The 27,733-nt window shown below is 41.8% G+C and overlaps 1 protein-coding gene across 4 annotated transcripts in view; it reads left to right on the plus strand.

Annotated features, from left to right (window-relative positions):
* The window catches only part of CACNB4 (calcium voltage-gated channel auxiliary subunit beta 4), a 206,124-nt gene that overhangs the window by 163,399 nt on the left and 14,992 nt on the right, over positions 1-27,733 (plus strand). For all 4 annotated transcript variants that reach the window (XM_032783739.2, XM_032783742.2, XM_032783740.2 and 1 more), the window contains 4 exons: positions 483-541; positions 11,701-11,810; positions 13,382-13,533; positions 17,717-17,812. In XM_032783739.2, coding sequence (XP_032639630.1) covers positions 483-541; positions 11,701-11,810; positions 13,382-13,533; positions 17,717-17,812 — 417 coding nt within the window. The remainder of the gene's footprint in view (positions 1-482; positions 542-11,700; positions 11,811-13,381; positions 13,534-17,716; positions 17,813-27,733) is intronic.

The following is a 27,733-nucleotide window of genomic DNA, read 5'->3' on the forward strand; positions in this document are numbered from 1 at the left end:
CACAGCGTCTTGATTTGGTTACAATCTAGACTGGCAGATAGTGGGTGGCAGTCTGAATTACTCTGAAAGGGCGAAAGTTCATCCAACAAGTCAGTGGGAATTACAGGTGCTCAGCATCTCTCAGGATTTTGCCCATGTATGGTAATAGGATCCAGATCCATTTTCTGCCCATAGATCTCATTGTGAAGATGTTGACCATTGCTGTTAGAACACTCCCGCATACGAGCACTTTGGAATATGTTCCAGAAAACTAGCAAACTTTTATAATGAAGTATTTATTCCATTTGTGTATGTATAAATTGCAGCTGGCAGATGTGTTTGAATGAGAGCTCATTGATGATAGCACTACAATTAAATGATTACTATCTATGTAAAGGACACTCATTATTGGAAATGTCCTTACCTTCTACCTCTTTTCTTACTTTTGACTTCTTTCTCTTCCTGTCAATCCCCTTTGTTCAATCTTCCTCACCTCTGTAAAGGTAACAGACATGATGCAGAAAGCCTTGTTTGACTTCCTGAAGCACAGGTTTGATGGGAGGTGAGAAATATAATCCTTTGCATGTTTTTTCCCACATTATAGTGATTTTATGTAGTGCCTTTTATCGAGGAGGATCCCAGTGCACGTTCCAACTGATTCACCAACTATATATGTAGAAATCCTTTTATTCAACACTGAATTGTAGCCACTGGGTAACAAACAACAACTGTTTTTAAGAGTGCATAACAAGACAAGGAATGGAAGGTATAACAGAGCAGAACTTTGCCTGAATACTGAATCCAACTGAAATTGCAGGAAAAATGTAGGTAGGCAGAATGTAATTACCCTAGATGGAATTTGACGAGGACAAAAAGAAAGAAGTGCCTTGGAATCTCTAATGATGATGTGTGGCAAGGATCTTAGGTTCCTTTTAATGTTGCATCTGAGGGCTGGTCTACACTACCATGGTAAATGGATCTAACTTAACGCAACTGCAGTTACATGAATAACGTAACTGAAATAGATGTAGTTAGATCCACTTACTACAGCTGCACTGCACTGTTTTGACAGGATAGCATCTCTTGTTGACTTTCCTTGCGCTTCTCAGGGAGGTGGAGTACACAAATTGATGGAAGTGTGCTCTCCCATCGATTTAGTGTATCTTCACAAGACCCACTACATCAACACTCGCTGCAGCAGTGCTGATCTGTAGACATGCCCTTAGTGTACCTCCCAAGAACATGATGCCTCTTCACACCAGGGTGGGGCACTAGTTCACTACTGACTCAGAGGAAACAGTGCCACCTATTGAATCACCAGCAGTGCTTTCTGCAGTATCAGGGTTTTCCCTGGTCTCCTATTCAAATATTAACTGTGCTCATCTCATGAGACCACAATACAGCATAATTGCTGGTCAAATGAGCTCAACAAATCAGATTTTTTTTTAATTGAAGAGGCTTCCATCTACCCTTGCTGAATGTCATTAAACAGTAGAGCTGTGGGAATAACTGATTTTTTTTTTTTTAATTTCCTGCTTATACTGAAAAATCAGGGAGTGGGTTGCAGGGAGAATTGCTTCGAGAATTTTTTTTCAGACCAAAAAAGTTGATTATTTGTTTGCAGTGGGTCAAATTCTGCTCTCATTTACAGCAGCATATCACCACTGGAGCAAATTGAGTTGTTCCAGATTTATACCAGCATAATAGAGAATAGAATTTTGTCTCAAATAAGTTTTACATCTTCTTAATGTTGTAGTGTATATTTTCTTAGCTCTCAAGATGATAAAATTGAGAAGAAAATGTAAGAAACTTCAGTTTATTCAAAACCCTTTCATTATGCCAAAGTTTTGTGGGTATTTGGTACTAGATCTAGCAAAGTGATTGAAATCTACTGGCCTCCAAACATTAATGCTTATTTATTTCATTCTGAAGTTACCATTTACTGGGCTAATTTTGATCTGATACCATTTGTCAAGCTCAGGGCTCTTATACAACAGAATATGCTCTAAATAAAGTAATCACATCCTGATGCTGGAATAACTATCAGGAACAGAGTGAATTTAAATAGTGAGCAAAGAGAAGGCTCAGGGCAGAAAAATCAGCTGTTAAATGTACTCAAGAGTCAAAAATATTCAAAATTCAATTTTGGAAAAGACAATGCCCAAAAACAAAAATGTAGGAAAACCTGTCAGGTACAGTACTTGAAAAGGTTTCAGAAACTGTAGGGGCATGCAGGAGGGAGAGAGAACAAAGTATACAGCCCCGTCAGCTCATGCAAAGAAAGGCTTTTCCTTGAGCAACTGAGAGCACGAGAAGAATTTTAATTCCTTTAAGAATTTAGACTGAGCTCACTGCTCCACTGCTGCTCTCAGGTGTTGTTGGGGAAGCCCCTGATGTTCTAGAGGTTGGCTCAACCCCCGGGAAGTCCTGATCTGCTTTTCCCAATCCCTAGGGCACATTTGTGGGGGCAGTTTGCACAGTGCCAGCCACCATGTGGTAGTAATTGTTTTTCTAAAGCATCTAGCAACATTGTAGGCACTAATACAGTATAAATAATAAGGTCCATGAGGTTATGGTAAAGGCACCATAATGGCAAAAAGCAAAATTGGCATTTCATTGTTGCCAGCAAACATATATAGTTGATGTTTTCTGTTGTATCCGCTCCAATAGATGGTGTATATGCACCCAATAGATGGTGCTCCCTTTTTTGTCATTCATTCCTTTTTGGTAGTAAGTACCCATTTGTAGATTATTTGAACTTCAGGCCTAGATCATTTAAACTCAGCTTTCCATGGGCGCACCACATGCTCTCACATATCAAAAAATACTGCAGAACTTTAGGAGACTCTCCAACGGCTTTGAAAGCCCTCCTGATTTAATGGCAAACAGCGCATTACTGAGACTGTGACATTGTGCAGAGTTGGTTTCTGGAAGGATAATGTCTTTGCTAAGATTTATAAATGTTTCCAGATGAGAAGCCAAGTGCTGGCTCAGGTGGCCAATCCCACTAAGCTAAAGGCTACAAGTCATTAAAGCTTGGTTCATGGGATAATTCCTACAGACCCTGCTGTTTGTGTGGATGGGTTTAAAAAGTACAATATTTTCATAAAATATCGAGATAACTGAAGGTAGTGCTGACTGTTTTGTTTGTGTTTCTGGATTGGTTCAAATATATTGTTGTCAGGATCCAACATGGTGACTGAGTTGCTGGAACTAAACCTGTCACCCTTATCTAGAGTAAGGTGGTCTAAGTTTCATATATTGATTAGCGGGTGAAAGAGTCTAAACTGATGTTAGAGGCTCACCGTGCTTGTTGGTTACCACTTGTAGATTCTAGGCCCTCAGTGGTGAAAGTGAAGTAACAGGGCTACAAGACTCCTGAAACTTTCATCTACTAGTTGCAGCCCTGAAAGTAGATGGCACTTGGCAGTACGGAGTGTGGTCGGAGAGTCAAGGATATGTGGAGAGTCAATGCACCTTCCAGCAGAGCTCCATCAGGGCCCCAGCTATCCTTTTAAAGAGCCTAAATTGGTGTAACTTACATGCTGAGGGGTTGGAAAGATGTGTGAAAATATGAAAGTCTGAATGCAGCAGGAGCTACTTGAGCTGACACCCTCGACTTAGTGCTTCTTTCCATGTGGCCTCTTGCTGTGTGAGTTACATAAACTTAGACTCATTGGGTCAAATCTGCCCTGAATTATACCCATGAAACTCCACTGAAGTCAGTACACTTGCATGTGTGTAACTCAGCACACAGTTTGGGCAAATCAGTGTTTTTAGTGACTGATCAGTTGTTATTAAATCTGTGGCCTTTGACTTCAAATGACTCTGATGCTATGTTAACATCAGGGTAGGGGACCTGAGTTCCCTAGTGTTAATGTGATAACTATAAAGGGGTTAGTATTGTGACACAGGAGAAGGACATGCAAGCACATCAGAGGTGATGGCACTTCTGGGAATTTGCTACTCTTTGAAGCCTTCATAGAATTATGAGAGAAGAGTGGAATGTTATTGATGTGGGATCCCCTGAGACAAACAGCTGAAGAATATCTAACATTCTAAACTCTCTAATACTTTGGCACTCCGATATAGAATTTGATGCAAAGTGTTAATTCCACATGTAGTAGTATTTAATTACAGTAGCTCTGAACTGTCCAAATTACATTTCTTTAGGACAATTTGTGGCACAGTCATACAATAAATGCTTGTCTTAAGGCTCTGGGGTACCTTTTAGTGCCATTTTTCTGTTGTTGCAATATATGTCTCAAATCTGAATACAAGCCACTTACTTGACTGTCAGAAAATGCATTTCAGCTGCTGAAAACTGACTACATTTTTGTCAAGAGTCAGCAGTTAAATGAGTCCCATTCTTTAGAGAGCCTGGTCATTGATAAAGGTGTTAAATAGTGTAGGACCAAGAGCTGATGCCTGTGGGACCACACAGTTACATTTTGAGACCTGTTACTTAGCCAATTTTTTATCCTTTTAATGTGTGCCATGTTGATTTTTATTTTCTAATTTTTCAATCAAAATGTCTTGCAGTACTAAGTCAAGTGCCTTATAGAAGTATATTATGTTAACACTATTGCCTTTATAAACCAAACTTGTAATCTCATAAAAAGAAGATATGAAATTATTTGACAGAATCTGTTTTCCATAAATCCATGTTGATATGCATTAATTACATTAACCCCTTTTGCTTCTTTATTAATCGAGTCCTATAACAGCTGCTCCACTATCTTGCTTGTGGTTGATGTCAGGTTTACAGGCCTGTAATTACTTGGGTCATCTTGTTTACCCTTTTTAAAAATTGTCACAACATTAACTTTCTTCCAGTCTTCTGGAACTTCCCCAGTGCTATGAGACTTATTGAAAATCATCATTAATGGTCCAGCAAACTCCTCAGCCAACTCTTAAAATTCTTAGAAGCATATTATTTGGACCTGCTAATTTAAAAAGTCTAACCTTAGTAGCTTCTTTTTAATATCCTCCAGAGATATACAAGTGACATGGGAAGAGTGTTATCTTCACCGTATGATGAAATTGTATCATGTTTTTTCCAAATATATAACAGAAGTATCTATTGAATACATCTGTCTTTTCTGCATTATTATTGATTATTCTGCCATTTACATCTAGTAATAATAGTTCAATACCATTGTTGGGATTCTTTTTATTCCTAATGTATTTAAAAAACTCCTTATTCGCCTTAACTTTTGCTAGCCAGAGATTTCTCCTAGTGTTCCTTGCCTTCCCTTATCAACATTCTACAATTAATAACTTCTGATTTATATTAATTATTAACTTCCCCCTTATTCCATTTGTCTTATAATATATATTTATTATTTACAGCTGCCTTCACCTCCTCTCTAAACCAGGGCAGTTTTTTAACCAATCCAGACTTCTTCCTTGATTGTGGCTTTTTGTGCATTTAGTAGGATCTACTTAAATGATTCCAAATGATCACTCACATGTTTTTATTAATTTTTTTCTCCCACCTGTTTTGTCTCTATCGTTTTCAGCTTTGTGAAACTGGCCCTATTAAAGCACTAAGTATATATATTACTGGTTTGGATTGTGTTCTGCTTGCATATTAGATATGTGATCAAGTGATGATCACTTGTACTTAAGCTACCATTAACTTTTAATTCTGTGATCAGGCCCTCTTTATTTGTTAGAACAAGGTATAAAATAGAAATTCCTCGTGTTGACTGCGACACTTTTTCAGTTAGGAAATTGTCATCTGTTATGTTTAAAAATTCTAAGGATGTTTTAGTACTGGCAGCATGAGATCTCCAGCATGTGTCATTCAAATTGAAGTTCCCCCATGATCACACAGCTTTCCTGCCTACACATTGTACATAGGTATGTAAGGAGGCGGTCATCCTATTCCCTAGTGTGATTTGGTGGTCCATAGCTGACCCCAACTAATACTCCATCTTATGCTTTATCTGTTAGGACATTGATCCATAAGCATTCAAGATAATTTTCTTCTGACTTATCAGTGACTCGGGAACAGGTAATGCCATTTTTGATATGGAGTGCTACTCTCCCTACACTTTTGCCCATTTGATCCTTCCTAAATAGGTTATAATATTTGATTTTAACATTCCACTTGTTTGAATCATCCCACCAGGTTTCAATAATATCAGCTACATTGAATTTATGCTCATAAATCAGAAGTTCCAATTCCACTTGTTAATGACTCAGGCTCCTAGCATTGGTGTATAGGCAATTAAATAATTTTTCTCCATGCCCTTTGGTTCCTTGATCTCAACATCTTGATTTTGTGTTGAGTGCTCATATCCTCACTCTTTTACCCTCCCTTTTTGTTATTAGTTTAATTCCCTCCATCCATGCCTGTATTGATATGGGCCCCAATGATATGTGACAGCCTAAGTGCTCTGCAGTACTCCTTACTGCTCCTCCAGAAAGTGTTTGTTTCTTTCTTAGTACTAGTGGCCAGGAGCAGCCAGGGTTCTGGAGGCCTCAAGCCAGCTGATTCTTGGGGCGATAGAGCACTGCTGGGTGTACTAACTGGGTCTCTGTCTAGTGTTCCATTAAGCAATGAGTCATATCTTGCCCTGTTGTGTCATGCCATAAGGATCTATGGGTCTAGAATTTGGGGTTGCGAGGTCCTGGGTGACCACTGCCTCTGTCACCACTGGGGAACCAGGTGAAGCAGCACCCCAACAATTACTGGAGAGTTAGGCACCGCAGCAAGTACTACCGAAAGAGGCCAGACCAACAGAACTTTGGTCTACACCAACGGTTTAAACCAGGAGTTACCTTAAGGAGCCGTCTGAGCAACAACATAGATTCTAGTTTGCTTCCTTGTCTTTCACTTCATCGTACTCCTTACTTCTGCCTTTGACCCAGGCCTGGCTTGACCTTGGTACCCATCTCCTGACTTGGCTTGGTAGCTAGTCTCCACTTCTGCCTTCAACTCTGGCCCAGCCCGGTTGCTTAAGCCCCAACCATTACACATGAATGATCTTCAAGGAGGATGTAGCTCCCTGTGCCCCGTTTCCCACAGTGTACATGCATTTAATACTCAGGGTTAAATTAGAATCCCTGTAAAATAAGATTATCCAGTTAGGTTGTGGAGTGGGGATGGGGTAGGTATTCATGGGAGGCAAAGAAGTGACTATGACTCCTCCCTAACCTGTGAACAGCTCTGAGGAATGACAGCTTTAGCTGCAGGCTATGGTGTAAGATGTGTAGTCCTCCCCCAGTTTTTTATTTGCCTAACACAGATGACATTAGCAAAACCCACAAACTTAATATTTAATTTTAAAACCTGGTGGATTGAGCATTTTACAGAGAAGCCTCCAGTTTACTGAGTCATTTCTTTGAGCTCTTCATGATTCTCGTCCATACCCACTGCCCCCCGCCTCCACTCCTGAACTGTTTGACTAATCTTATTTCACTTCAGTTTATTGCATGGATTCCCAGGGCACATTTGTATTAAGAGTAGGTACAGAGCAGGGACATCTGTTCTCTTCCCAGTTGCTGGCACGCGTCCTTCAGCTTTGCATATGCCTATGGTAGCTGGAAGTCATTATCTTCAGTAGGAAACCATGGCAACTGGAAGTGACAAGTCCTGTCAAGTTGCTGGGATGTGATTTGTTATGAATATATCTTTTGTGAAGTATATTTCTGTACTATATGGGAAAAGTACTGAGGTGTATCAGAAGCCACAAAAATCAGTAATGTCTGTTTACACAGGAGAAGTTAAAAAGTAAGGCATCCTTATAAACCCCCATTTGGTTGTCAAATCTAGTCAGAGGTACTGTCCTCGCCTTTCCCTGGTGTGTGTTTAGTCCATACAGAGAGAAAGAAATTGAGAGGATCCACCTGCAATCTTTGTCACTGTCAGTTTTACAAATTGTCCCCTTGCTGATTAGCTCTTAGCAGGGCAGATCGGACAGAGGTATGAATTTCATCCACAGATAGGTAAAGTGAGGAGCTAACAGCCTAAAATCTTAAAGGAACACAATTAACTTGAAATCTAATCCTTTTTTGAAAAATAAGTTAAATGGTATTTCAGGTGCTACAATTGCCTCTCAGTCCCCCACCAGTTTTTATGGATTTGCAACCACATTTTCCTAATTTTTAAAACATTTTTCTCTCCACTGTTACTGTGTGACAAAGCTACACTCACAACAAGGGGGCATGGCCATGGAAGGAGGAGATTTTCCTAAAACTTTGAGTGTAATTTATTCTCTTAAATCCCTTAAGTGCTTTGTGAAAATCTTACCTAAATGAACAGATGAAACAGTGAAACTGCTAGAACTATGAGAAATTGATTTAAGCTCAGTTGATATAAGGCATTCTGAAACCAAAACAGGAGTGTCCACATAGAAGGTTTCTACTAATTTAGTTAATCAGTTTTGTGTACAGCTCTACTCTAGAGCTATGTGAATAACAGATTTTGTTTTGGTTCACTGGAAATTCAGAAAAATAATATTTAAAAAATGGTTTTGAGTTGAACCAAATAACTAAATTTTGAATTTTTTTTGGTGAATTTAAGTTTTTTAAAAAATTATTTCTTGTTGAACAAAGTGTTTCATTCAGTCCTAAACAAAATTGTTTCCTTTTGATTTCCTGCGTTTTTAACATTTTAAAATAAATTCTCTTTGAATTTTCTTTCAAAAAGTCATTTGAGGCCCCTCCCAGGATAGCACAAACAAGTCCAAATAAAAGGCCAAACAAATCTTTAGAGTACTAGCCCTTCTGACCCTCTCAGGCTTCAGTGTAGTCCCCCTGTTGGCTCTGTCTCAGGGCCTCCCCCTGCAGAAGCCTAAACTGCTCTGGCAGTGTTATTCCTCAGTTGTTATTTGTCTATTTAAACCTTATCGCTGGGCTTCCCTCTACCAGAGACACCTGTCTCCTCTGCAGTCTCTCTCCAACTGAGCTCCCTCATTCTACTTATAAGGCCTAGCTTTGCCTTCTCTGGCCAGGAGGCACCTCCTCCAGGTGCAGAATATGACTAATGAGTGTTCTTTCCCTTGCCTTGCCAATGGTGGGGGTTAAGCCCCATCACACTGCCCCTTTTTCACCCCTCGCAAGGATTAGGAACAATTGTAGTCCCTGCATTCATGTGTCAGGGAAGGGGCTTCACCATATTCTCCCATTCTACACCAGTTTACAGAGCTGGGCGGCCACAGTGTGCACGTGACATGTGCTACTTGCAGCTCTGAGAAGAATGTGCTCCCTGAGGCACAGTTCCTCCTGGAATACCTCTCCACACCACTCTACTCTCCCTCCTTCCCTGCAATATGATCCCTCCATGCTATTCCCAGCTCCAGGCTGTGACTGAATGCCACCCTCTAGACTGTAGTGTGAGGAGTATTCTTTGTGGTGACCTATTTCGCAGAGTCCAGCTTGGTGCGTGTGTGCATGAGAGAGAGAAGTGGTTAGAATTTCCCAGCTTACAAGCCTGTGTTCTAATTTTGCCTCTGATATGGACTTTCTTTGCAGCCTTGGGCAAGTGACTTAACTGGCCTGCTCTAGGAATGCAGGATGCATGGTGTAGGGGATAGCTCGCTGGACTGGAATCCTGAAGACCTCATTTTAATAACCAGTCACAGACTCTCCTTTGTGACCGTGGGCAAGTAACCTAAACCTGTGCCTCAGTTCCCTGTCTGTGAAGTGGCAACAACTGCCTACCTCATGAAGGGTTGTGAGAATAAATCCATTAATGACTGTGAGGCCTAGATAAATAGAATCTCTCTGTTTCCAGTCCCCAAACTGTAAATTGGGGATAACATTCTTTATTTACCTCGGAGGAATATTTGAAGATTAATTAATGTTTATAAAATGCTTTGAAGAGGAAGTTTTATTATTATTATTTTATTATTTATTATGGCTCTGCTGTTGTACTTGCCCTGAGATCTGCTTTAGCTTGCCAAATTACTTCTGGTATCACACCTATGGTGACCAGGTGTCCGGTTTTTGACAGCACACGGGTCAAAAAGGGACCCTAACGGCTCTGGTCAGCACCACTGACCGGTCTGTTTAAAGTGCGGTCGATGGTGCTGCGGGGCTAAGGCAGGCTAGTCCCTACCTGGCCTGTCACCGCGCTGTGCCCTGGAAGTGGCCAGCAGGTCCAGCTCCTAGGTGGCGGGGCCACGGAGCTCTGCATGCTGCTCCTGCCCCGAGCACCGGTTCTGTACTCCCAGTCAATGGAAGCTGGGGGTCAATGCCTGCAGGTGAGAGCAGCATGTGGAGTCTCCTGGCTCCCTGCCCAGGACCCGGACCTGCTGGCCACTTCTGGGGCACAGCATGGTGCCAGGACTGGGAGCCTCCCAAGTGAAGCCCACACCCCAGCTCTGAGGTCCAACCCCCTGCCTCAGCCCTGAGCCCCCCCAAACCCGGAGCCCCCTGCTACATCCCAAGCCCCTCCTCCCTAGCCCCACTCCAGAGCCTGCAACCCTCCACCCTCCCCGAATCCAACCCCTCGCCCCAGCCGAGAGCCCCTCCCACACCTTGAACCCCTCATCCCAGGCTCCACTCCAGAGCCTGCACCCCCAGCTAGAGCCCTCACCCTCCCCCCACCTCAACCCACAGCCCCCTCCCACACTCCGAATCACTCAGTCCCACCCCCATGTGTGGAGCCCTTTCCTGCACCCCAAACCCTTCATACCCAGCTCCACCCCAGAGCCAGCACTCCCAGCCCAGAGCCTGTACCCCCTGCCATGCCCCAACCCCCTGTCTCAACCTGCAGGCCCCTCCCACATTCCAAACCCCTCGGCCCCACCCCCCCACACCTTCAACCCCTCATCCCCAGCCCCACCCCATAGCCCGCACCCTCAGCCAGAGCCCTCACCCCCTCCCACACCCAACTCCCTGCCCCAGCCCAGTGCCCCCTCCCGCACCCTGAACCCCTCATTACTGGCCCTACCTTGGAGCTTGTATCCTCAGTTAGGCCTTGGCTACACTGGCGCTTTACAGCGCTGCAACTTTCTCGCTTAGGGGTGTGAAAAAAACACCCTCTGAGCACTGCAAGATACAGCGCTGTAAAGCGCCAGTATAAACAGTGCTGCAGCTCTGGGAGCACGGCTCCCAGCGCTGCAAGCTAAACCTCATCAGGATGTGGAGTATGTGCAGCGCTGGGAGAACTCTCTCCCAGCGGTGGCGCTGCGACCACGATCAAGTGTAGCCGTAGCCTTAGAGCCCTCACTGTCTTCCACACCCCAACCCAACCCCCTGCCCCAGCCCAGTGAAAGTGAGTGAGGGTGGGGGAGAGTGAGCCACCAAAGTGAGTGAGGTGGGGCCTTGGGAAAGGGCAGGACTAGGGTGTTTGGTTTTGTGCGATTAGAAAGTTCGCAACCCTAATCACACCTCATTAGCACAAGTAGAAGTTTGTGTTAGTGTCTCTGTATAGGTAGATGGATGACTACATACAGAAAGAGAAATATAGGTAGTAGTGAGTGTGGTATTAGATATATATTATCAGTTAAAAGGGAAATAGACAAACCATTATACAATTGTGTGGGGTTTTTTAGTGCTTGAGTATCATGGGTTTTACTTGAAAGGAGAGCTTCTTTATTTCTGCCTCTTTCTTGCTTTAATGATGATATAATTCAAGTATAAAACACATCTGACTGATGTTATACTGTGTTCACACTCTACAACACAAAGTAGTTTTAAATCACATGCAATACAGTAAAAATGTGACTGCAGTGTTTGTGTTCTTTCCTGTGCTCTTATTCACAGGATATCAATAACTAGAGTGACAGCCGACATTTCTCTTGCTAAGAGGTCTGTCCTAAATAATCCGAGCAAGAGGGCAATAATTGAGCGGTCGAATACCAGGTCCAGTTTAGGTAAGATGTTAGCACATGTACCGCACTGCACATAGTGACATCCAGGAGCAAAGTGACAGCTTTTAAATGTCATGAGCCCTTCTGTTATAACCATGAGATGCCTATAGCATCAGCTACTGGAAACAAGCAGGTTCTTGCAGAAACTGGATTACAGCTTTATGGGATCCCATAGAGCCTGTGAGATTTCCAGATGAAAAGCCTTTTTAGCAGTCCATTATAACTTTTCGTCACCAGTATAAATCTTATTCACCTACACCTGATGCATTGCCTATTGAAGTCAATAAGAAGAATCTTTGTATTGACTTCAGTGGGCTTTGGATCAGGTCAATAAACCGTATCTGAATTTAACTCCAAGTGATCTGTTCCCCTGTTGATGCAGTGGATTTAAATGGGACAATCCAAATTACATACATGCTGATGAGAGAAAAAGGCTCCTGCCACTGTGTACTGGCTGACAAAGCTCAGTGCATTATGTAAGCTTCATATTAAGTGCCTAAATGGACCATTAGTAAGGCATACTCAGAACCTTTTCTCGGCCTTGTACGTTAAGGTTTGCTTCATTCTGAGTGACTGATTTTGTATTTTAAGTCATGAATAGTGCTAAGAAAACAACTGTGAAATGTTTAGAAATAATTAGTTTGGTCATGTAGCCACTTTATTGGGTGAACCATATTATTTCCAACAGATTTAGAGTCTGTGTGTGTTTAGGGGCGCCTAAGAACAAATCTTAGTAAGTAACCTTATGCTTTATAGAGTATTGGAGTAGCAGTTAGGTGGATAGACTACATTGACTATAATTTTTATTAATATTTCCAAATACAGCAAATATACCAAGATACCAGATTCATCATAGTATGCAAAATAAATAAATAGGGTTAGTATAAAGTGAGGGGAAGGGAAGTGACATATCTTTCTTCAGGGTCTAAGTTAATCATAGATCTCTAAAAATTCAGTCCAAATTGGTTTGAATTTTTCGGGAATTCCCTTTCTGCGGAATGCGTGTCATTCATTAGCTGTGAGATCAGCCATATCACTGACTCAAACATTAATATTTGGTTGGGATCCACTTTTCCACTTTTGCATGATTAATTTTTTAGCCACTAAAGCTCCACTTTGGAACCGTGCTGCCTTGTTACCAGGTAATCTCCAGATATTGGAAATATATCCAAGAATGAAATTTAAGGGGGAGGGCTCCAATTTAGCATCCAATATCAAATTGTTCCTTTGACCCAACTTACATCAGAAATTCTTGATACAAGGACGCTCCCAAAACATATGAGCAAACATAACATCAAGGAAGCTACATAGCCAACAATAGTCAGCATTTATGAGGCTTATTACCTTTAGCGTATGGGGGGACCAAAGTAGCATTTTTAAAAACAGTCTAAAAATGTATGTTCTGTACTTGCATCACCTGTTCTAGTCTCCTGTGTAAATCATTTAAACATGAAGTCCATGTATTGTACATATACTGTACACCAAAACCAATGGCACATGTGATTTATTTTTCTAAACAGTATTAGGGTAGAGCAGTTATGACCTGTTGTGTTGTTGTTGTTGTTGTTGTTTAGCTGAAGTGCAGAGTGAAATTGAAAGAATCTTTGAGTTGGCAAGATCCTTACAGCTGGTTGTCCTAGATGCGGATACTATCAATCATCCAGCACAACTTATTAAGACATCTTTAGCACCGATTATTGTCCATGTTAAAGTGTCATCTCCAAAGGTAATTACAATCATCTTTAAAATATATGCAGTTTACTTTTAAAATGTTATATGCTCGTTGTCCTCTGAGATAAAGTGTGTTTTCTTTCCCCCTCAAAATGCACATGTTGACACCAGTGAGAGCTTTGTGCTCAGATCAGGAGAAAACCATGCTATTGTATACAAGTTCTTATACAGGCCCATCCAGTGCATTAAATGCCATGACTAACCTCTGTCTCATGTGGTCCCCTTTTTATTGTTTTCTCTCATCCCCTCCCTAGAGGGGGAATTCTTCTGTGTTTAAAATCCTCATGCAACTATTTACCTTGAAAACAGATATTTATTTTCAGTTACAATTGTAGTGAGTTTAATGTTCATGAAAGGTGCTGCTTTGACAGCCCTAGAGATTTAAGCCCTTAATTCATCGTCAGAACAAGTACCATCTCTCCTCACTCCACCTTAACTCTCCCTTGGAGGGCCACCTCTAGAGGTGAGAGATTAGATCAGTCCTTGGTGCTTCTATTGAGACTTCCAACCAGGACACTAGCTAGTGCCAGTTGTGGTTTGTGGGATGTCCTCTGGGCTCTTCATGTAGAGCACAAAAGCCACAAAAGTCATTTTTTTAAAGTGCTGCTTTAAGTTCCTTAATAACCTTTGCACACTTCGGCTTTGTCTATATTATTGCATCAGTTTAACTGAAGATTTTAAATCGATTTAAACTTGGTTTATATTGATTTTGGCATAATTCAGTTACTAACTAAATAAAGCTAAAATAATATAAACAAGGAAGACATTGATATAAGAGAGTCCGCGCAGGGGTTTGCACCAATTTTCATTTAAAAACAATCTTAATGAAACTTCTGAAAGATTTAATGTAGACAAGGCTTTAGCCCCGATAGTGGTTTAGCAGTCAATACCTGGCTACTTGTGTTCTTTCACAATTTACTTGTCATTATATTAACTACTGACAGTTAAGGATGGCTATTATTATCTAGCATTATACTTCATTACCTTAAACTTTGGGGTGAATAACTTCTTTCAGTTCCTTCACTCGCTTTTCCAGAAAACCTACATGTTTTCTAAAACTAAGTCTGAATCCTCACGTGGTGCAAATGGAGGTACGGTGATTTATGTCAGGGTATGTCTACACTACGGGATTATTCCGATTTTACATAAACCGGTTGTGTAAAACAGATTTTTTTTGTATAAATTCGAGTGCACGCGGGCACACTAAGCACATTAATTCGGTGGTGTGTGTCCATGGTCTGAAGCTAGCGTCAATTTCTGGAGCGTTGCACTGTGGGTGGGTATCCTGTAGCTATCCCATAGTTCCTGCAGTCTCCCCCGCCCATTGGAATTCTGGGTTGAGACGCCAGTGCATGATGGTGCAAAAACAGTGTCGCTGGTGATTCTGGGTAAATGTCGTCACTCATTCCTTCCTCTGTGAAAGCAACGGCAGACAATCATTTCGCGCCCTTTTTCCCTGGATTTCCCTGGCAGACGCCATAGCATGGCAACCATGGAGCCCGTTCAGCTTTTTTTTACTGTCACTGTATGTCTACTGGGATGTTGCTTAACAGATAGGTCAGTACTGCAGGCTACATACAGCAGAATTCATTTTGCCTTTGCAAGATAGCATGAGATGGTTAATCAGTTGTTCTTGTCACTGTCTGCTATGACAATTGTAAATTGGCAATGAGATGAAAAGTATTATGCGGTTGTTCTGTACCGTCTGCTACCGTCATAGGTGCCCCTGGCTGAGTCTGCGGGGGCCAAGACAAAAAGGGAATGACTTCGCCGAGTCAATCCCTCTTTATGGTATCTTAACAGAATCAGTCACCTGCCTAGAATATGGTGCAATGTACTAGAGAACCAGTGTTACAAGAACCAGAGAGCCACACCGCTCCGTGTCAGAGATCCCGCAGAAATGATGAGCTACATGCCATTACGGGGGGTGCCCTGCAGAACCCCCACCTGTTGCTTCCTGCTCCCCCAACCCTCCTGGGCTACCGTTGCAGTGTCCTCCATTTGTGTGATGAAGTAATAAAGATGCAGGAATAGAAACACTGACTTGTTAGTGAGATAAAATGAGGGGGAGGCAGCTCCAGTGCTATGATAGTCCAGCCAGGACATTAAACGGTGTGGGGGAGAGGAGCCCAGAACCCACTGCTAGATGTATCCAGGCAGGACATGAACAGTGCGGGAGAGGAGAACCCAGCATCCCACTGCTATGATAGTCCAGGCAGTACGGTCTTTTCTTTACACATGAAAGGGAGGGGGCTGATGGAGCTCAGCCTCAGTTGCTATAGATAAAAGCGGTTACCAACCTTCTATGACTCATCTACTGGGAATGGACGGGAGTCATTCCTATTTTTCCCAGGCGCCTCGGCCGGCCTCCATGAGCCAGCCAGGAGCACTTCATGGATGATGATGACAACGGATAGCAGTCTATTGTACCGTTGCCACCAGGGAGGGAGAGTGAAGCGGTACTGTGTCACTGCCGCCGCTTGCGTCTCCAGCCGTCATGCAGTCGACATCGGTGACAATAAAAAAGTCAAGAACAACATTTTTTTCCCTTTTTTCGCGGGGAGGGAGGAGGGTAAATTTATGAGTATACTGAACCACCCCGGACATGTGTTTGGCCCTACAGGCATTGGGAACATCGGCCAAGATATGCAAATACTTCTACGGAGACTGCTGTGGGACTGTGGGATAGTGGAGTCTCAGTACCCCTCCCTTCCCTCACATCGAGCCGTGATCCATTGTTCCTTTGAGCTTTCCAATTATGCTTGTCATCGCAGCACTGTAGACTGTGGACTCTGTATCATAGCCTGGATAGATTTTTTTTTTCAATGCTATTGCATTGTCGTCTTCTTGTAACGAGCTTTGATGAACAAAATTGTCTCCCCATATGAATCAGATTCAGTATCTCCCGTTCCGAGTATCATGTGGAGCTCTTTTTGATATTGAGGACTGCATTGCCACCCGTGCAGATCAGAGCTCCACGCTGGGCAAACAGGAAATGAAATTCAAAAGTTCGCGGGGCTTTTCCTGTCTGTCTGGCCACTGCATCCGAGTTCAGATTGCTGTCCAGAGCGGTCACAATGGTGCACTGTGGGATACCGCCCGGAGGTCAATACTGTTGATTTGCGGCCACACTAACCCTAATCTGATATGGTAATACCGATTTCAGCGCTACTCCTCTCGTCGGGGAGGAGTACAGAAACCAGTTTAAAGAGCCCTTTATATCGATATAAAGGGTCTCGTTGTGTGGACGGGTGCAGCGTTAAATCGGTTTAACGCTGCTAAATTCAGTTTAAATGCGTAGTGTAGACCAGGCCTCAGCTGGGGATCTGGCTCACATTCTATAAGGAAACAGTATAATTTAATTTTTAACAGCACCCCTTAGTGCACTTTATATTATAAGTTCTTAATGTAAACTCAGTATACATAATTTGCATATTCCCTGATGACTGCTATTAATTTTCCTGATGTGGTGCTGGTCGTACTAGCTACACCCATTCTATTGAATGGAAAGTTATTTGGCAAGTGAGTAGGGGGAGGATCAAGAGCACGAAGGTCAAGGGCACACTTTTCTTTCTGAAGTCTTTCACCCAAAGGCTTGTGAGCAGGGGTTTGATACTATAATTTTCTTTTATAATTTATAGATAAATAATTTAGAATTCCTAATTTCTCCCGCCCCATAGTTCTATTAATAAGCAGACTGCAGGAAAAAATGAAGTAATATGACCTGTGGGTGTTTAAAAACCCTTCTCTATTGAAATATATTTCTGAGCAGACTGTCACCATAATATCAGTATTGCATAGCATAATATACTATTATTGTTATGCTGTAATCAGACTGGTGCAACTGCATAATTTTCAGGGAGCATTGGAAAACAGAAAATTTATATTTGTTGACAATAACCTTGTACTTAGAACCAGAACAAAGCAAAATCACACTTTAAACTGCATTTGGAAAATATGCTATGGGTCGAATCCTATGCTGAGATAAACATGCACAAATCCCAGTGAAGTAAATTGAAGGATTTGCATCTGTCTGATGACAAAATTTGGTCCATTATATTAAATGTAATACAAATAAGAGCTTATTACATTGGTTAATCCTGTCATTGGTATTTGGATCTCTTGTATCTGGGGATGTTTGACTCTTACGCTCATGTTTTCCTCTTTTCCTCTCTCAGGTTTTGCAGCGACTGATTAAATCCAGAGGAAAGTCACAAAGTAAACACTTAAATGTTCAGTTGGTGGCAGCTGATAAACTTGCACAATGTCCACCAGTAAGTACAGAAAAACCCAACAAGAATAAAACTCTAGATCATTGAACTGGAGTTTTGTACATTTCTACTGTGTTTATTATTGATATAATTGAATTCACATTTTGTCAGTTGGCTTTGGTGATGCTCACAGCGCTCCAGTCCTAGACCAGCTAAAGGAAAAAAAAAAAAAAAAGTATTTACTATTCAGTCACTTTTTATACTCAAAGAAGTAGCCTGTCTGGGGCCCTAAAATAACCTGCATTTTAAGATTGAGTTTCTGGCACTTCAGCAAGGAACGCTCTCAAAAGATCATCTGTTAAGACATTCCAGTTGGCCCAGTGGAGCTAGACAATTATTGCAAGCCACCTTCTTGGGATCATGATTAGCCATTTTAATTCATGCGGAGTCCTTCATTTAGCAGGCCTGCAAGTAGCCCCAGGTGTTTAGGCAAGCTGAGGGGTAGTTTTGCTATGGCGAGGGCATAAAGGTGTATGTGGAAAAGCAGCTGAAATTGTTTCGACTTTTGAAACACAGCCCAAGGTTTTGTTGCAGGACAAACCTTTCTGTTGAAATGCACATAGATGGTAACTTGTCTGTATGACAACCCAATGTCTATGCATGAGAATGAGCATGGTAAAACAAAACAGTCCACGTCACATTATGGGGTCTCACTGGGAAATCTCTTAAGTTTTTCTAGAGCACCCACTGGTGTAGCGGAGGGGGGGTGGGGTTAGCTTCCTCTGGGGGGGCTCCCCGGGCTGGGTTAGCTGCTGTGGATGGGAGGCTTTCAAGGGGGGGTAACTGCTGCGAGGAGGGGGCTCCCCGGTATGGGGGTGGGTTAGCTGCTGCGGCAGGTGGGGTTAGCTGCCATCTGGGAGGGAAGACGGGTAGGCTTGGTTAGCTGCCACGGGGGCGCGGTGGGCAGGGTTAGCTGGGGGGGTGGCGCAAGGTGGAAGTTTCGCCTAGGGCAACTTCCTTGCACCGGCCCTGCTTAAAATCATGTAATTCTTTTGTCCTCTGATTTTTGAGTGTTCACACTTTCAAGCTATTCTCTGCAGCTTTGAGGAACAGAAAATTCCTTATATTTTGTTTGTTTTTATATGAAAGCTGAGATTCTCCCTTAATTCCATAATTCTGGGAACTGGCATGTATTGTCGTAAACTGTCTCATTCTTCTCAGGAAGGGGCCTTTTGTCCCGTGCCATCTTAGAAAAGGATAGGTGATGATGATCATCTTAGAGCAAAGAATCCGTTCTGTCCCAACCCCTCCCTTTTCATGGCAATGACATACTGTAAACATCTCTGGTTACAGTAACAGTAGGATCTAGTGTTCTCTCCTTTGTCACCCTGCTTGTGTTCCACTCTGAGCAGTACTGAAAGTTGTTCAAGTAATCTCAAATTTATATTGGGGAGTCCACTGTATTACATTTGTCTCATGAGTAATTTTCCATTGAATCATGTTGTTACAATGAAGGGAAGAAAAAGGATATTTCTGTGGATGCTATTCAGAACACATTCACTAAAACAAAATATTATATAAGTTCTGGAGCAGTAATAACCAAAAAGATATATCAGGCCTAATTCAGACTGGGTGTAAATGGAGTTATAGGGAGTCTGACCTATTCACATTGCATCTGAATTTGGTCCATGGTGTTTACTCAGGGCTGTCATTGCTGCTTGCATGTACATTATCTGTAGCGTTCACCATCACATTCTTCACATTGGAAAAATCGTTTATTTCTCCATTTGAAAAAAACAGCCTGTGCAGTGCTTAATTTATAATCAAAGAGATGTCAGGGCTCAAGCAATTTTTTTACATTCTTAACTGAAGTGGCAAGCCCAGAGGTGCCAGGGCTATGAATTGTCAAGGCTAGAGGTGCCGGGGATCAGCCCTGGCACAAAATAAGCACTGAGCTGTGCATATTTCATTCATGCACTCATTTATGCAATGCCTTCCTCTTATTTTAGCTAAGTCTTTTCCTACCAATTGGACTGAAGTGAGTGAGTTTGAGTGAAAGAAATGGCCCGCATCTGCGGAGTGCATGCTACATCTTACCTAGCACATAATAGCACTTTATAATATCCACAACATCTGATATAACTCACCTTTATTCCACATCCTGAGATTTTATTTAGACAAACTCCCACTGAGATTCAATGAGACCTTGCCTGAGCAAGGACTGAGTGTAAAGCTCAAGATTTGGACTTGTAGTTCCCATGAGCCAAATTCCATCCACAGATACACACGTCAGCTTCCCACTGAAGTCAATTAGTCTCACTCAAATTTCACACAGTTTTTACTTCATTGAAATTACTCCTGATTTACACCACTGCTAAGGAGATGGATATTTGTATGGAAGGGCAGAATCTGGCGCATGGTGAATACAGTTTAAAGGCTATATTCTACTTTTGGCTATGCAAACACAGCTCCCATTGGTGTTACTATTGTTGGACAGATAAAATGAGGAAAATTGGGCCTGCGTTCTATTCTGTCTCATTCAGAATGTTGATTTTCCTTAAATCAGTGGCAACTTTTCTAGTCAGAGACCAAACTAGCCAATTATATCTGCCCCAAGCAATTAGATTGAAAGGGTGGAGGCTGTGTTATTTTTAATACAAAGGATGGGCTACCTTGTTAAATCCTTTCCCACATTACTGGGCAGTTACTTGGAGCTGTGGGGTCACTCGTGTGTAAGTATTCACCAGTGTGAGTAAGGGTCACACAATCTAGTTCTATTTGATTGCTGAGGTTTTGGTTAAATTTCACAGGAGGAATAAATTAAGCAATGATTCAATTAAGTGAAAGTGTATTGCTAATATGAAAGGTTCTTATCAAAACCCTGTACAATATTGTATATCTTTTAAGTTATAATCTATGCAGTATATTTCACAGCTCAAATTCTAGCAAGAAGAATATTTGCATACTCCCATCTTCTTTATGTATTGGGCATGAAATGTTTAGTGTATTTGGATATATATGAAAGCCATCAAAAATTACATTTCTAATTTGCGTGGTGCTGAGAGGAGTTGTTATGAAACTGATTAGTACTGTACATCTAGACATTATAAAAATACTTGTCTTTTCTGGAATATCTAACTGGTTTCATTATCAATTGCTCATTAATTTTTCACTGATGCTGCTCATGCTGTGCTAAGAATACCTGTCACTGCAGAATTCATTAAGCAGTAGCAGTTGCTTTACATGGCTTAATGAAACAGGAACTGTACCAAGAATGTAGTTAAAATATGCTCGTCAAATACAGTTTATTATTTCATTTTTGGATTTATACAAGTGCTCAAAAAGGGTGCATCTGTGTGTGCTCTAGATGCTTTTGACATAACTCAAAATTCATTGGAAATAATACCCCATCATAACTGAAATGCAGCAGTACAATTTAGTGTAACCCAGCACCAGCTAGCCAGGAAATATAAGATGTCAAGTTCCCCCTCACCTTCCAGTACTTCTCCACCCTTACAGTTCCATCTGTGGAATTCATTCCCTCTGGATCTACCAGTATCCCTGAAGAAAGCTAGAGAGTGGGGTGCAGGAAGCCAACCCTTCTTTCTTTTCAACCCCCATAACCTTTATGCGAAGGGAGGGTGGTGAGGTCCCAGCAATGGGCTGGCTGGGACCAGGTTGGGAAGAGGGATGGCTCACAGCTGCCTCCTAAATAGGTGAATGTGATGAAGGAAATAATGGTTACCTGCACTGTACAATTTATTGCCAGGTACTCCCAGATATTTTAGGTAAATAAAATTGCAGCCCTAGCTATACCACATCCATTGCCTCTTGTCCTCCTTCCTGTGTGGCTGGAGAATGGTAACATAGTAAACATAAGGAAATGAAAATACTAGTTACCCTAGATAGGAATTCTAAATAAATAAAGCTGAGAAGAGGCAATTTCTTCCTTGGTTCATTTTGGTTCAAGGAAAGCAACTGGGAAATCTTTATGCATGAGGTTTTGTCCAAAGTATAGAGAACACTGCAATAATACATACTGCTTAAGAAATTGATAGTGAATTGAGCTGTTAACAACATAGATACTATCTCTACTGTGCTTTTTATCAGTGACCTGGAAGAAAATATACAATTATCACTGATAAAAATTTGCAGATGTCGTAAAGCTTGGAGGAGTGGTAAATAATGAAGGAGACAGATATCACTGTTTCAGAGCAACCTGGATTGCTTGGTAAACTGGGTGCAAGCAAATGATACGTGTTTGTAATATGACTAAATGTAAATTTTTACATCTAGGAACAAAGAATGTAGCTCATACTTTCAGGATTGTGGGACTCTATCCTGGGAAAGAGTGACTCTGAAAAAGATTTGGGAGTCATGGAGGATAATCTGCTGAACTTCAGTATGCTATCTTGGCCAAAAAACCAAATGTGATCCTATAGGGCATAGAATCATAGAAGATTAGAGTTGGAAGAGACCTCAGGAGGTCATCTAGTTCAACCCCCGGCTCAAAGAAGGATCAACCCCAACTGAATCATTCCAGCCAGGGCTTTGTCAAGCCAGGCCTTAAAAACCTCTAAGGATGGAGATTCCACTACCTCCCTAGGTAACCCATTCCAGTGCTTCACCACACTCCTAGTGAAATAGTTTTTCCTAATATCTAACTTAGACCTCCCCCACTGTAACTTGAGATCATTGCTCCTTGTTCTGTCATCTGCCACCACTGAGAACAGCCTAGCTCCATTAACAGGGGAATCTCGAGTAGGACTAGAGGTTATTTGATCTCTATAGTTGGCACTGGTGCAACTGCTACTGGAATACTGTGCCAGTTCTGGTTCCCACAATTCAACAAGGATGTTGATAAATTGGAGACAGTTCAGAGAAGAGACATGAGAATGATTAAAGAAAGCATGCCTTATAGTGATACTCAAGGAGGTCAATCTGTTTAACTTAACAACGAGAAGGTTAAGAGGTGACATGATTAAAATTTATAATAATCTAGAGGGAACAAATATTTAATAATGTGCTCTTCAGTTTAGAAGAGAAAGGCATAGCAGGATCCAATGGCGGGAAACTGAAGCTACACAAATTCAGACAGGAAATAAGGTATAAATTTTTGGTGGTGAGAGTAATTAACCGTTGGAACAATATGCCAGGGGATCATGGTGTATACTCCATCACTGTCAATTTTTAAATCAAGATTGGATGTTTGTCTAAAAGATCTGCTCTGGAAATTATTTTGGGGAAGTTCTATAGCCAGTGTAGGCCTGACTTGACATAAGCAATTGGGCATGGGCGAGGCCTCATTTTTTGGGAGACAGGATTAGGCTGGTAAATGGATCAGCAAACTGGAAACAAAATGTTTTTGCTAGTAAAGATAAGGAAGAACATCCAGGGAACAATTTACAATGGACAAGATAACAATGGATAAGATGAAGCTAAAACATAAGATGAGGTAAAAGTAAGTTGTGCGTGGACAGTGTGTGCTATGCAGAGAATGGTTCCTACAAAGTGACCAAGCCAATCACAAAATGGTAATGCAATGTATAGTAAATAAAATGAAATGTGAAAATGTATATAACAGAAGAGGATTTCTGTGTAACGTTGAATTTGTAATGTACCCTGCATCTACTGCCTGCATTAAATCTGATCAACTGAGCCTAGCATTGCTGTATGTCAAATAAAAATACCTAAGTGACCAAAAAAAAAAAAAATGGCAAGTGAAAAAAGGCCTTGGGATTTTTTTTGAAGAGCCTGTTTATGGAGGAGGTCACATTAGATGATCAGAGTGGTCCCCTCTGGCATTGGAATCTGTGAATCTGTGTATCCATAAAAAGCTTTAAAGTAAAGATGATGATCTTAATGGAAAATACATTACAAGTAGAATCAGAGGGAAACTGTTTTAATCCCCTGCCTTTTCCCACAGGGTCATTTTTTGCTTATTCTCTCTCTCTCTTCTCTCTCTCACGCGTGCACAATCAAAGTTAATCAGGAGTAAAATGGCTTGATACAGTAAAAACTTGAGTGATTCCTTTTGTAATGTACAGTTTTCCTATCTGATTTTTCAATTCATGAAGAAATTGCACTATATTAGGATTCAGATTGTGACACTTTTGATTACATCAGTGGGATCATTTTGCTACTCAGCATGAGTAGGGTGGCAAAATCAAACCCCCAAAAGTGGCTTTTTGTGACATTTATTAAAATAATTAAAGAAAGGAAAATAAGGTTTTGTTCCAGATTTGATTGTTTTTTTGTAGATCAGTTTTACATTTTCTTCAGCTTCCGCCTCATCATACTGAAGAATTAAAGGAATTCAGTGTTGAATTCTGGTACTAAGTAATTTGTGTCATTTCTGCTTTACTCTTCTACTTATTTAGAATATTTAACTGCTTTCTTACTGAATATGTACTGGTCAGCAATAGAGATGTATATTTCATAGACAGTTACTCATTTAGGACCTGATTCTGCCAATCTTACTGACATTGAGACTCACATTAAATTAAGGGTTAAATGGGACGTAAGTTATGCATAGACTGTGTGCTGGCCTTTACATAGGAGTGAATTTCAGTTTGTATAAGAGTGGATGAATCAGGCTCCTGGGGGTCTGTTCTTCCCTGGCTAAACAAAATTCCCATTAATGTGAATTATTTGTCAACCTCACCTTATTTAGGAATCCGTTAAATATGGAAAGAGAGTCTACTTTATTGTGGTGGTGAATTCTAAGAGACTCAGAGTTATAGCTACTAGCGTTCTACTATAATTTATTGTCACAAAGGAAACAGTAATGTTCTGTTCCTTCTGTTTTCTCCAACTGCATTTAAATGTGAGCTGGTTTTGTAGTTGTTCTCACATAATTTTAGCTTAATAAAATCATGTTCTCAGTCCAAATATTCTACTATTTCACATGCTATTGTGGAAATACATTGCTCAGGTACATTAACTACTTTCTCTCCTCCACATTTTTGGAGATGTCTGAATTACTATTGTATTATTCATGATATTGTGCTCTACACCCTACAAATTGGGAGAGAGGGTGCCTGCCCCAAGGAGCTTAAAATCTATAGGCTCCATCTTGCCTGGAACAGAGCAGTTCTTCTTCAGTTAGTGTTCCCAGGAGTGCTCTATTGTAGGTGTATCCGTGCCTCTATTTGGAGATTTTAGGAGCAGTGTCCATTCAGCCCTCACATGTGCTTTCCCTCCCTCATGGTCTGCCTGAACCCCCATCAGTTCCTTCTCTACCACCTTTGGCCTCCAATGGAGCAAGCAGTTGTCCCTTCCTTATCTGTGTTATTAGCATAAGTAGTAGTTTCTTTTGTTCTCCTTAATAGTTAGTGTTTCCTTTTTACCTGTTGGGATAAAAAAGAAAAGAAAAGAAAAATAAATTTATTTTGCATTTCCCACCTTGGTTAGGGGGATTCCTCCCCCCATTCCCCATATAAAAGATTGTCTACGTTCTTTCAGTTTTAAAAAAAAAAAAAAAAGAGGAAAGAAGAACTTTCTGTAGCATTCCTCACTGCGAGAGAATGCTAGCACGCCCCTCTTCTGGGCTTGTCCGTTTCGCCCAGTCTGAAGAGTTGCCTCTCTTGTCAGGAGTCTATTCCTGTAACAGACACACTCACTGTATCTGGTGCCTGATAGAGTCTCATATCCCTCAGAAGTGCTCCCTCTGCCACAAGCTAAAGTCAAGGTCTCATGAGAACCAGGAACTTAAGTTAAACCTCCTCCTTATGGAGAAGGCACTTCAGCCTCCAAGGAACTCTGGTGCCAACCTGAGATCGTCCCTGGAGGCTTCAACTTCAAAGGAGATAGAGTCACAGAAAAGACTAGCAGATTCCCCCTCAATAAAGGCTCAAGAAAAAAAGCTCCAAGCCCCCAAACTGAGTCACTGACCAGCCAGAGGGGTTATTCTGGTGCAGCGACCTCAGTACCAGCAGCTCCAAAGTGCAATACCAAGATGCATCAGGGTGCCTCTGCTATGAGTTCTGCAGTACTGCTGAGACGCGAGGGGCTCAGGCTCTGAGGCAGCAGTACTGCCCCGAGGACAAATACTGTACCAATTCTAAAGGAGCAACACCAAAAAAACCATCAGTACTAGGTGCGACAAAGCTCCTGTTTAGGGAATATTCTGCACCTTCACAACCATCAGTACCAACAATTACCACGGATACTCCTCTGTGGTACTGCATGAGCAGGCAGTGACGCAAGAGTTCCAGTACCCTAGAGATCTGATGGCTGGGAAAGAACGTCAATCCCCGTTATTCCATACTAGGGCCCTAGTTCTGAGCACATCCTGGTGCCCGAAATCACCCTAGGCATCAGGCCATGTACCACCAATACCCTGGTTAGCACCAGCATTACTCAGTGACAAGTCTGACAGTGACCAGGAGGATGTCATTTCCCTGGCCTCTCATCATGGCCCTGCATCACAGTAAAATGGTCCTCCTCAATTCATCAAGATGCCCCCTGATTGTGGTAAGGGCCCCCTTGGGTACCCCACCACCCATGCTGTTTCTCCCCCAATGGCCATATTGGGATCCTTGTTTGACATACAGATCCCATATTTTGCAGGGGTCTAGTGTCTCTCGGAAGGCTGATGAGCTGCAGATTCCCCTTCAGGAGGTGCCAGATACAAATTACAAGCTGGTGGATATTCTGCACACTTCCTCCTTGTCCAGAATTGCCCTACCAATTAATGAGGTGAAGTCATCTGGCAGATACCAGCCTCCATCGCACCAGTCAGCAAGAGAGCCAACAAAAAATACTACATCAAAAGGAGTAGTTTTAGACACAAATTATCAGAGAGGGTCAGTTAGTAGCCAGAAAGGCACCACCAGCAGCACTGGATGCAGCCAGTACAGCAGCTTGCTTGGTCTCCACATTGATGGTAATGAAGCGAGCTTCTTGGTTACACCTTTCCGGGTTGCTCAAAAAGCTGCAGATGACAGTGGAAGATCTCTCCTTTAAAGGGCCCAAGCTCTTCGCAGAGAAGACAGACTCTTCTCTCCATACCTTGAAAGATTCTTGGGCCACATTATACTCCCTGAGAATCTTCTCTGCAGGTCAAAAGAGAAGATATAGTTCTCAGCCACAGAACAGGTCATGACCTCCTCAATACCCACAGTCTTAGTGTTATTACGAATTGCAATGTAAGAGGCCCAGGGTTCAGAAGTGGAAGCAGTCAGCACTCCAATCCGTGACCACTCAGACTGCCTCTTCTAAGCACTTTCGATGGGTTGGTTGAGGGCCCGTACAACTGTACCTTGCAACATCAGCTGCCATCTACACACCTGTCATGCCCCTTTGGATGGTCTTGGAGATTATTTTGAAGGGTTACACCATTCAATTCATGCCTCTCTCCCATTCCCACCTTACTTCCTTGTCCCTCTTCAGGGACCCTTATCATGAGAACCTACTTTGCCAGGAAATAGATCTGTTGTGCCTAGGGGCCATAGAACCAGTCCAGGCGCAACTCAGGGGCAAAGGGTTTTACTCCTGTTATTTCCTGATCTCCAAGACAAAGGGATGTTGGAGGTCCATTATTGATATAAAGGCATTAAACAAATATGTGAAAGCGCAGAAGTTCAAGATGGTGATCCTGGCAATTACAGACCAGTAAATCTAACGTCAGTACCAGGCAAATTAGTTGAAACAATAGTAAAGAATAAAATTGTCAGACACATAGAAGAACATAAATTGTTGGGCAAAAGTCAACATGGTTTATGTAAAGGGAAAATTATGAAATCTATTAGAATTCTTTGAAGGGGTCAACAAACATGGACAAGGGGGATCCAGTGGACATAGTGTACTTAGATTTCCAGAAAGTCTTTGACAAAGTCCCTCACCATAGGCTCTTATGTAAATTAAGTTGTCAGGGGATAAGAGGAAAGATCCTTTCATGGACTGAGAATTGGTTAAAAGATGGGACAAAGGATAGGAATAAATGGTAAATTTTCAGAATGGAGAGGGGTAACTAGTGATGTT

Source organism: Chelonoidis abingdonii, chromosome 10 (assembly GCF_003597395.2).
Source record: "Chelonoidis abingdonii isolate Lonesome George chromosome 10, CheloAbing_2.0, whole genome shotgun sequence".
Lineage (NCBI taxonomy): Eukaryota > Metazoa > Chordata > Testudines > Testudinidae > Chelonoidis > Chelonoidis abingdonii.